Below are 12,467 nucleotides of genomic sequence, written 5' to 3'. Positions count from 1 at the left end.
TCTCTCTCTCTCTCTCTCACTTCCTCGATTTTGCTCTCATTTATTACAAAAGCATTTATCTCCCTTTTACAGTTCGATAATGAGAAATGCTCATTTTGTATCTACATTCACAAATAAGTTTGTCAGCTGCCTGAGCATGATCATGCTGAGGTATGATGATCATTGGTGCACTTAATATCGAAGCATCGATATCAAGTGCACCGTTATGGCTCATCCCCTTCTTTCTAGAGTTTGCATATGTAATGAATTCTATGCCCTTTTTCCTTTTATCCTTTGCCAAAGATTTCTCATAATCTGCCTTGCATAACCTCCTTTGTGACTTCATTGCACATATAAAGGGTTTTCCAATAGTAACGCTCGATGTTTGGCAACAGCGCATGACGAAGTCGACAGTCACACAGGTGGTATCTTTGGTAGCCGTATTCAGTTAGTCTCTGCATTTTATTATGGAGCGTTACACGACTGAGCAACGAGTCGAAATTGTAAAAAATTATTATCAAAACCAATGTTCTATTCGTCAAACGTTTCGTGCACTCCGTGCAGTTTATGGTGTCGACGAACGTCCTTCAGAATCCACAATTCGCCGTTTAATAAACATTCGAAGCAACTGGGTCTGTGGCAAATCTGAAAGTGCCTGTACGTCAGCGAAACGCAAGATCCGTTGAAAATATTGCTGCAGTCCGGGAAAGTGTGCGTGAGAATCCGCAACAGTCCATTCCGCGTCGGGCTCAAGAACTTGGCCTGTCTTCGACGACAACTTGGCGAATCCTGCATAAGGACTTAGGGCTTCACCCTTATAAAGTGCAATTAACCCAACAACTAAAGCCCAACGATCATGCGCAGCGGCGTGCATTCGCTGATTGGGCGCTAGAGCAGTTGGAGGTCGATCCTGATTTTGGGCGAAAAATAATGTTTAGTGACGAGGCTCATTTCTGGTTAAGTGGCTTTGTTAACAAGCAAAATTGCCGAATTTGGAGCGACGAAAACCCACCAGAGATTCATGAGGTCCGACTACATTCCGAAAAAGTTGCGGTATGGTGTACACTTTGGTCCGTATTTTTTCGAAAACGAAGAAGAAGTGGCACTTACGGTCAACGGTGAGCAATACAGGGCTATGATAAGAGATTTTTTTGGCCTGCAGTGGATGGAATCGATCTAACAAACATTTGGTTTCAGCAAGACGGTGCTACGTGCCATACGGCACGTGATACAGTAACACTATTGCATGAGAAATTTGAAGGTTCCGTTATATCGCGAAATGGTGACGTTAATTGGCCGCCCAGATCCTGCGACCTAACGCCACTGGATTTTTTTCTCTGGGGCTTTCTAAAATCCAAAGTCTATGCTAACAAACCACGGACGGTTGCCGCCTTAAAGGCCAACATTAGGCGCGTTATTGCTGAAATTGAGCCACTTTTATGCGATAACGTCATCACCAATTGGGTATCCAGGATTAACCAAACCAGACAAAGCCGCGGCGGACATTTATCTGATATAATTTTTAAAACATAATGTTAACACATATACTTCATAATAAAAATAAAAATAGATCACTATCACTCTCACAATTTGTTTTATTGCGTTACAAAAATCGAGCGTTACTATTGGAAAGCCCTGTATAACGTATCTAGCCTATATCTACCGTAGGATTCTATGTCACTTGATTATTTATATACATTTTGTTCTCTGTCACGAGCCACATTAATTCATCTGACATCCATCTGAACCCTTGAACAGTATTTCTTATTTGGTATGAAAAGCCTAGTAGCTTCCAAGATTAAATCCATGAAGTCTGATTTCTTGATTTCTTTCACATTATCCATAAATCTAAATGTAAGATTCTATCTATGGAGTCTTTGCCCAAGCTATTCGTCTGTTGTTCTTTTAGCTGGTCTTTCATGATCTAATCTTTTATTGCACTCTACAAATAAAACATACTATAAATCTGAAGTCTCATTCATTTTTGCACATCAATGACCTCTAACTGCATGCTACAATCTTTTTGTACTAATTTCTTTAGCCTTTGATTTCCTGTTATCATTACTTTTCTTCACTTGTTCTTTTAGAGCCATTTCCTTTTCCAGAACTATAAGGTGCAATATGGCCTGAGCAGCCCTTGCACCAAAAATAATAATAACCTGAACTATACTGTGAATCAGCTTGAGGCCCAACTTCACTTTTATGTTTGTTCTGAGCCAACGGTAGTAATCATTCAGACATTTCCTGCTCTATGTTGTCAACATAATCCTCTGTCATATCCCACACACAGTCCCCCTGCACAGTAGAAATTTCATTAACAACATGTGATAAATCTGGAAGAGAGCATGAGAAAGATCTCCTCAGCCTCATACCCATCAATAATAAATGAATATTTATTATTATTATTATTATTATCACTAGCCATATGGTGCATGGAAGCCTGAGGCTTTTGCTGCACCAGCCAAAAAAAATTTTCTGAGTTTCAACAGTCAAAGGTGGAAGGGAATCACCAAGGAAGAGAAGAATGATGGCATCCAGCTCAGGGTGTGCCAAGCCCATTATCACTAGATGTGTGTTTCTGGGGTTAAATATATATAATTTAAATACAACTATAAATGAATATATAAAATCCAAAAAGAATTGACTATAATAACTATGTGCAATTTGATTTTGCAATAGAAAATATAATAATTTAACATTAATATAGAATAAAATTATAAAATAGAACTGGCAAGCAGTTCCAGTCAGAAAACATATTACTTATATAAATTTTAAACAAAATTTAAAACTATTAAAATAACCCACTAACCTAGGTTACAATACATTAAAACTATACTGAAGGACAGCAAAAGAAACAAAATGCCAACTTGTGCAACTTTTTCCCAAGTTAAACTCACTTTGAACATAAACTAGTCAATTTAAAAATATAAACTAGAATCTTAAACACTCCAATTTAAGAATTCTTAAATATCAAACAGTAACCTAAGACACAAGCCAAGTTATGTTTTGCCTATCTATTCGCCGATGTCAAACTTCATAGCAATTATCACTATTGCTATCTCTATAATGACAGCCATTATAACCTTCAATAATGTCAGAATAAACGTCAAACAAACAATATCCACTCAGGAAACTTTTTGGGTATTTCCCACAATCCCCCACATGTTGGAAATATTGCAGCTAGATAAATATGGACAACTAATTGAATCTCTCCTTGACAAGCTTAACTTTTCATAACAAAAACAATGGCTAATTCCAAACAACTAAAACATAAGATATAACATTGCAGACAAAAGCATAACAAAATGAAGTATAAAAACAAACTGGGTAATATATTCTTCTGCATATCACAAATTATTGAACATCAGTCTGTTGTTAATGTCATTAAGTATATCAGATACTTACAGCTGCAACTTTGCTATACCTCAATCTAATACCAGCAGTATTCAAATGCATTATAGTTTTTCCAATCGTTCCAGTTGGAGTGGTGCAAAAAAAAGTAAATCGTGGAGTTTATTTGGTGAGTGTCAACTACCATTAATCTCTTTAATTAGGAATAATAGAAGCATGATGCACGAGGAAAACTAAAAAAGCCAGGACTAAATTTGCCTCCACACTAAAGATACAGATTCTGGCCTTATCTGGAGAAAAAATTAAACAACTCAATGGTAGATCCTCTGATACATTCTCCAGTCATAAGGTGGAAAGGACAAAGCCTATCCCCTGAGATTGTGAATGCCCTTCTGTATTCCTGTCTGTTAAAACTGCATATGAGCGGCCGACCGGGCTAGCAGAGTGGGTAAAGTACCTGCCCGGCAACCCAAAGGTCGCGGGTTCGATTCCCGCCTCGGGCTTGGATCAAAGTACTGCAAAAACCTTGGGAGGTGCAATATGGCCACAGAAGCCGATGCGCCAACAACTACCAAATCAAAAAAAAAAAAAAAAAAAAAAAAAAAAAAATGCATATGAGCAAACTTTTCAGAATAAAATGCAAGCAGAAAAGCTAAGAATTGACTTCAACACTTGCACATCACTTCTGTATAACAAGCCTTTAAAATAAATGAACTACCAGAATCCCTGGAAACTCAACAAATAGCAATGATGGCCAATGTAATATATTTCCTAATGCTACTACAGAAGCTAAAAGACATTGCCCTACTCTATTTATTAACTGTCCAATTGGATATTCTCTGAGAGTGTCTACCCTACTTTCTGCCATCATTCAATTAAAAAAAGGTAAACTGCAGTCATTATCAACAGTGCAGGATGTAAGCCTCCTCAACGATTTATATTGAGGGCAATGGACCATAATCTGGCATGCTGGTCCGGTACAGGTTGCCAGATTGATTGTATTTAGGAGTCAGGGGCTTGAACACCAGTTTCTGCTGGCCTAATTTTTGAATCCAGATAAGGGTTGCATAATCCATGAAATACTCACCAGGCTGACTAGCTGATTAGAGAAATTTTTAAAAAAACAGGCATAATATTCACATAGTGTCTAAAATCTCAGTCACTGAAATAAAAACCTAATTTGAATCCTCGGGAATTAAACCTAATTTGATTTCCAGAAGAACAGGTCCACATCAGATCTTAGGATGAAATCTAAGAAAAACATACAGATTGCTTTCATAGGAAATGAGCATTTAATCATGGTATGTGTAGATACAGAGAAAGAATTTGAAACCAAATTGGGAGCTGACTTCAAGACTTGCATTCTTTGAGAGACCAAATTATATGTGGCACTTTTTTGTCACAATTACCAAATCTAATTTAAGGCTTTCTTGAAAATCAAGTTTCCAAGTTCATGATCTGAATATACTATCTCAATCATTCGTGCCAGATAGTGTTTTGCAAAGATTTGTCCTCAGTGCTACACAGAAAATAGAATCAGTGGCATTATGGAATCTCCAAATATTGCCAAAACATATATATATACAGATGACACTAACCTGATGTGCTCAAGTTGTTTTCCATCAAGAGAAAAAGCCAAGTAGTCAGAAGGAAGAGTGCAGTAGCACATGCTCTTTGAGTAGACTGGTTCATGCCCATGACTGCTAAACCCAATTGTATTCATGATTTTGTAAACTCTTCCGACCTGGGGGTCATGGAATAGTATAAGCAAGGCAACATCAAATCTCTGTTGATAAAATTCAATACTGGATGCTGCACAATGATTTCCACCTCTCATCAGGAAAACTACACCCTAAACCTGAACTCTGGATGGAAAATCACATGATATCAATTTCTTTGGTAGAATCGCTGCCCTCCCATAGGAATGTTTTGGGCTTTAATTTGCAATGTGGTACAATTAGCAATAAACCACCCGCTGGCTAAAGCCAAAGTTCTGCACATCTGTCCTACAACTGTCTTTCCTCAATTTGAATTTATGCCCTCTGAGGCAATTATTCTGAGCAAGAAGAAGAATCCCATCAGGAGTCAGCATGCTCAAACCATTCAAGGATTTAACACCTCAATAAGATCACTTCACAGTTCCCTAGTCTCCAGACAGTGTAATTTTCTAAATTTTAAGGCTTTCTTCGTAAGAGCAACCCTTTTTCCATATACTAATCTTGTTGCACTTCTCTGTACTCGTTCCAACAGCTTTACATCCTTCTTAAAATGAGGCTTCCAGACCTGTATACAGTGCTCTGATATACTGTGGCCTGACAATTTCCTTATACAAGGGTATAATCACCTCCTTATCCTTGCTTGGAATATTAGCATTAGTAGAGGCATATGATGCAAGAAAGCAAGCTTATGCGGCATCAGCCAAAAAAAAAAAAAAAAAACCTTCCATTTCACCCCTCCGTTCGTTCGAAATACCTGTCCAGCTGAGCCTTAAATTTATTTAAGCTATCAACTTCCACAACAAGGGATGGACGTCTGTTCCACCAACCAACTACCCGCTGGCTAAAGGCAAATTTCCGCACATCTATCCTACATCTGTCTTTCCTCAATTTGAATTTATGCCCTCTCAGGTGATTATTCTAAGCAAGAGGCAGTATCCCATCAGCATTGAGCATGCTCAAACTATTCAAAGCTTTGTACACCTCTATCAGATCACCTCGCCGGTGCCTAGTCTCCAGACACTAATTTGCAAAACTTAAGCCTTTCTTCGTAAGAGCAACCCTTCATTCCGTTCAGTAACCTTGTTGCCCTTCTCTGTACTCGTTCCAGCAGCTCTACATCCTTCTTCAAATGAAGCCTCCAGACCTGTATACAGTACTAAAGGTGCAGCCTGACCATTGCCTTATACAAGGGAATAATCACCTCCCTATCCCTGCTAGAAATATTCCTGTATATTTCATGAAAGCACACCATGAGCTACTCTTCCAGCCCATCTGCACTGCTCAGAGAACTTCATATCTGCCTGCGCAATTATCCCCAAGTCCTCACTCTATCACTGTCAGTGTAGTACCACAGAGTTGATACGTTGCTCTGGGATTGCTGTTTCCCCATAAATGTTTTCTGAAATGAAGCCTCCAGACCTGTATACAGTACCCAAGGTGCAGCCTGACCATTGCCTTATACAAGGGAATAACCACCTCCCTATCCCTGATAGAAATATTCCTGTATATTTCATGAAAGCACACCATGAGCTACTCTTCCAGCCCATCTGCACTGCTCAGAGAACTTCATATCTGCCTGCGCAATTATCGCCAAGTCCTCACTCTATCACTGTCAGTGTAGTACCACAGAGTTGATACGTTGCTCTGGGATTGCTGTTTCCCATATGTAGTACTTTACATTTGTTAATGTTAAACTTCATTTGCCACCTCTCAGCCCATCTGCTCAACCTTTCCAGATCCTGTAGCAGCAGCATAGCTTCAGTAGCGTCCTTAACAACCCTGCCAACCGTTGTATCGTCTGCAAACTTGGACATTAAGCTTGATATACCATCATCAATATTATTTATAAATACAGAAAACAATTGACCCAACACTGAACCCTGAGGGACTCCACTAATAACATTAGTCCACAATGATCGGTGTCCATTAATTACCACTCTGTCTTCTGCCACTCAACCATTCCTTTATCCATAGCAACAGTTTGCCACCAGTGCCACACTGCTCCAATTTGTGCAGCAGTCTTCCATGTGCAAAAGTATTAAAAGCCTTTCTAAGATCTAAATATAAATATCAAAGTTATTCCCTGCATCCAATTCTTTTGTGACTACATCATAGTATCCAATCAAATTGGTCAGGCAAGACCGTCCTTTAACAAAACCATGCTATGTCTGAGCTATAACTGTATTCTTGTCAAGATGATCCTGCAATGCTTTTTTAACCAGTGCTTCCATTAATTTTCCTGGAACAAATTAAACTCGCAGGTCTATAATTACTTGTGTCAGCCTTTGATCCTCCTTTGTGAATTGGGGTTACATTTGCACATCTCCAGGCTGTGGGTACCTCCCGTGAGTCCAAGGAAGCTCTCATAATTAAGGCTAATTATGAATAATAACTATATTCCTGTATATCATTGACAAGACACCATGATCTACTCTTGCACACCGTCTGCACTGTTAAGAATACTTCATATCTGCCTGCACAATTACCCACAGGTTCTTTTCACTCTCTACCACTGTGTTTAGTACCACACAGTTGATAGGCGCCTCCGTAGCCAGGTGGGAAGGAGCAACAGTGCGTAGCAAATGCTTCTTGATTATACCGGGGTTCGAGCCCGTCACCACCAAATACGGAGGATGCGGAAAGGTTAGGGAATGACCACCGCATATTCCCGGAGCAATATAGCCTTAGTTGCTAATGCTCCTAAAAACCAAACAACAAACAAACAACAAACAAACCACACAGTTGATATATTGCTCTGGGGGTTCCTTCTTCCCATAGGCAGTATTTTACATTTGTCAAGGTTAAACTTCAGTTGCCACCTCTCAGCCCATTTGCTAAACTTTTCTAGATCCTATTGCAGCAGCATACAATCATTAGTGTTATTAACAACCCTGCCGACCATCGTATCGTCTGCAAACTTGGAAATTAAGCCTGATGTACCCTCATCAATATCATTAATGAATACAGAAAACAACAATAGACCCAACAGTGAACCCTGGAGTATTTATCACTAATGACAAATTACTTCAGAATTGCTCCTTTTAGATCCTAGAATACAGGGAATAAAATTCTTGGCTAATGTGTTAATGATGTTTCTCATGAGATTTCAAACTTTGGTTTCTTTATATACTGGTTGTGAATATTAAAATTGTTCTTTGAGTATGTAAACTCAGGATTGTGTTACTGGTAATCTCTAAATTAAAATGCCTTCTTTCTGGTTCTTAAATATATCACTAAATATATTTTTAAATAAAACTTTAGAATTTACACTTTCTTTACTTTTGTTTTAGGTATTATTTTTGTGCAAGGATTTGGGAATTGGTGAAGAGGTCATCCATATTTAGAGATTATAACAAATTAATGATTTGATGTTTGGTGATACAACATTTAAAGAAATCTTTCTGATTGATGAAACAAAGTTTTAATGATCCTTAAATTCAATGTCAGTTTTATAACTTGTGTAATCTTAAATATTTAGCTCATTAATTTTCAGAAATGAGAATAAATTTAGATTGTTCATATTGATGTATTTAATATCAGTTTCATAACTTATGTAATTTTTCATATTAAACTCAGTAATTTGCAGAAATGTGAATAAACTAGCATTATCATATTACTATTGATAATTGAATGGTTCTTATTTGGCTGATTTCTTTAATCTTAGCTAAAACTGTTTCTTTAATTACCCATGGCTGATATACAAGCTAATATCTGTATAAGCATGGCATTGATTTCGTAAATGCATAACTGGCCACATGCTTTATCAGACAAATGGACTGTTACAGAGAATATGTGGGTAGGATACAAAATAACCATATCCTTTGCTTTAAATTGTTACCAGTAGTGTTACTTCCAGAAAACTAATGATGCTTTTGTTGTTCAGCAAGAATATTTTGACTAATGCTATTGAGAAGTTTCTCTTTAATTAAAATAGTTTGTTATAGGATTAAGATAATAGTCTGCTTTAAGAATATTTTTGATAATCTGAATTGTTACCCTCCAGTATGTTTCTAGCTCTTGTTCAGGAGAGAGAAAATATTAGAAATCAAACAAAATAAAAAAAAGTGAAACAAAAAAGCAAAAAACAAAAACAAAAAAATAGAACTCTTCAGGGCAGGGTGTGTGGAACCTGTTATCTTCAGGCAGCATGTGGCATTTTGGGGTACGAGTTGTGGCCTTTTGTCTGTCACTGTCAAATGCAAAATCTGCTTTTTATTTCATGACACCAAACTCAAAATATTTTAAAAGTAAATCTTATGTTTCTTTTATATATTGTTATTCTCTTTATATAATTTAGTTTACAGTAATGCCATGCATTACAAAAAGAACGTAAAAGGCATAAAAATATTGGATAGATCAAAGAGGACAAAACAAAGTGAAGGGGTAAAATTATTATTATTGATAACTGTATTATTGAGACAATTAGTGAGAAGCCTCAGAGTTTCTTAAGAAAGAACTGTAACATGTTAGGGAATTGTAGGCATTTGCCTTTTCTTGTTATGGAAAATAATGAATTATATACTAAAGTAAATTTGATAGTGTTGATTAACACCTGAAATTTTATGATTTAAATTGAGGTTAATATATATCATATTGAGGTAAACTTCCCTTATTCTTTCACAAATACTAAAGTAAATACAAATAGAGCATTTGTTCTAATTCACTAATCTTTACAGAATATTACTTTCCCATGGAGATGATATTGCATCACTTCCACTTCACACTGAACTTCATTTGGCAATTGCCGTAATTATCAGCAATGACTCATCTCACTGACTGCTATCAGTATCGGTTGAGATTCTGGTCATTGCACTCGGTGCAGTTGGATTCAAGTGTTTGTTTCCTTTATAGCTGAATCTTCAATCAATGTGTGTTTCAATTTTAATTTTTTACTGGTAAGCCAATTATGTCACACAATAAGAAAAGAACATTAATGGAAGAAAACAGTATTCTTTGAAGAATGGGAAATTACAGTATTATGTTGTTACGGTGAAATATAAAATGTCTTTGCTCTGCAATGCCATATCGGCAACAGTGAAGAAATACCATACATATCAGCATTATGTGACTCATAAAGACAACAATTATGCTAAACTAGAACCAAAAAATTCTGCACTTAGGAAAATGAAATATGGAGAGCATAGGTTAGCCAACCAACCAACAAGTATTCTAAACTGTCAGGACAAAGGATTGATATCAGAGAAGGAAATTGTGGGATGCTAAGGTTCAGCTATGTTTAATGACTACCTCTTTGAAGATAGGCCATAACTGATCGACAACCTGAATCAGCATGTAATAAAAGAGAACAGCTTCATACAATATGCTGAAGTGAAGATAATTATCATTCAATCACCATGGATGAATCCATTGATATTACTGACTCATTGCATGTGTTCTTTTTAATTTATATTACTGCACATTTTCATTTTCACGAGGAGTTACTGGCTTCGGATACCCTTACTGCCAGGATGTAGAAATGACATCTTGACCATCTCAAAGAAAAATACCATGAAGCGAAACTGAGTTTATGTACTTTAGTAAGTGTATACACAGATGGTGCACATTCAATGAGAGCAGAACATGAAGGATTTGTTGTTATTACAGAAAGAATTGTCAGATGCAGATACTTTGATTTCCTTTCACTGTATTCTTCTTCAGCAGAATCGGTGCCAAATCTATTGTTTTAAGTGACATTACATAAAGCTATAGGTATTGTAAACTATGTTCACCAAGTTCACATCATGTTTCAACTTGATGAAATATTCAGCATGGATCTGCCATATTCTAAAGTTAGCTAGTTCCAATGCCAAATATTCAGTCAAACTTTTATCTTTACAAACACAAAGCTTTTTGAAGAACTGAATCAGTGTGAATTGATACTTTTGTATTCTACTTTTGACAATTATCAAATTGTCAAATATGTGGCTTAAAATACAGGCATTTTGGAAAAAGCTGACCATTGTCCAAACCTTGCTTATCCAATCGGAACTTTCAGTTGAACACTTTCTTGAACTGGTAAAAGTAATTTATGAACGGTATAATCATTAAGGAAATGCGATGTGAGAGAATACAGAGCTGTTCTGTACTCCCTGATTGAAGAATACTTGGTTAAAAAATATGGCCTTCCAATGTAAAAATGTTCCCCACCCATGCTCCATATTTCATAAAAACTTTATAAAAAATTTTTCATAATTAAAACAATATTTAAAATTTTATTATTAAAACAAATGAAATTTCTTTATTAAAACAACTTTTCAATAAAATTTTAAGTATTGTAGTCATGATTATTCAGAAAAAAATAAGAAAATGAAACTAAATAAGTGATTTGATTTTACTTTGAATAAGGGAGAAATTATTGAAATTCATCCACAATACCAAAGTAAAATGTAAAAACTAATCATAATTTTGTCAATTATTAATCAACGTCTGTTGCAACCACTGCAATGACCGCAGATTGCAGTCATCAATATCAAAATTATTGATTGCAGAACCTATAAAAATTACTAAAATTTACCACGATAGTGCCCCTAGTGTGGTCATATATGCATGAGTCAACAGCAAGTCTTTGAGTGGGTGGATAAGTTTAAGAATGGTATTGTAAGTTTTGAAGATTCTCCTTAACCAGGGAATGGACATTAACACCAGAAGTCATAACGGCAGAATTAGTATTAGCAATGGCCACATGGTGCAAGGAAGCTTGTGGCTTATGCTGCACCTTCCAAAAATAATAACAAAATAAAATGATAATAAAATAATAAGGAAATAAAAAATAATAATAAAGAGAAAAGGAGATGGACAACATAAGGATTTCCCCCTCCTGCAGGTGACCTTTGAATTTCCCCCAAACTGTCAGCTTCTACCACCCATGCAGGCAACTTCTAGTAATTTTTAGCTTGCTAACTAAAATAAAACTTCCTGCAACCCAGTTTAAACATCTCTCCCGTAACTTGACATTATGGCCCCTAATCATTTATAACTGAAAATTTTGTTTCATTTTCAAATATTTTGCTTATGCCTCTCAGAGCCTTAAACACCTCAATCAAGTCTCCTGTAAGGTGCCTAGTTTCCAAGCTGTGCAACCCGCATATCCGAAGTCTTTCCTCATATGGACGCCTTTTTGCAGATCGCACCAGACGAGTTTCCAGTCTCTGGATCCGTTCAAGAAGCACGTCTTTCTTTAGGTGTGGTCTCCATACTTGAACACAGTATTCCAAGTGTCGTCTAACAATGGCGTTATATAATGGGATTATGACATCCTTATCTCTACTAGCAATTGTTCGAAAATCAGTGATAAGACACCATGGGTCCTCCTTGCAACCAGTCTAAAATGCTCAGAGGACTTAATATGTGACCATGTCATAATACCCAAGTCTCCTACCTCCACTACCGGCTTTAGTTCAACTCCACCAAGTGTATAAG

At 36.6% G+C, this 12,467-nt stretch overlaps 1 protein-coding gene across 1 annotated transcript in view; it reads left to right on the top strand.

Annotated features, from left to right (window-relative positions):
• LOC150074941 (nonsense-mediated mRNA decay factor SMG9-like) overlaps window positions 1-8,417 on the top strand; it is a 314,293-nt gene extending 305,876 nt beyond the window's left edge. The window contains exon 11 of the mRNA XM_090388997.1: window positions 8,339-8,417. Coding sequence (XP_090245123.1) covers window positions 8,339-8,417 — 79 coding nt within the window. The remainder of the gene's footprint in view (window positions 1-8,338) is intronic.
• Window positions 8,418-12,467: the final 4,050 nt, after the last annotated feature.

This window comes from Mastigoproctus giganteus, chromosome 14 (genome assembly GCF_048544385.1).
Source record: "Mastigoproctus giganteus isolate SK-2022 chromosome 14, ASM4854438v1, whole genome shotgun sequence".
Taxonomy (NCBI): domain Eukaryota; kingdom Metazoa; phylum Arthropoda; class Arachnida; order Uropygi; family Thelyphonidae; genus Mastigoproctus; species Mastigoproctus giganteus.
Note: the sequence above shows the minus strand (reverse complement) of the source record. Positions and strands in the feature narration are given on the sequence as shown.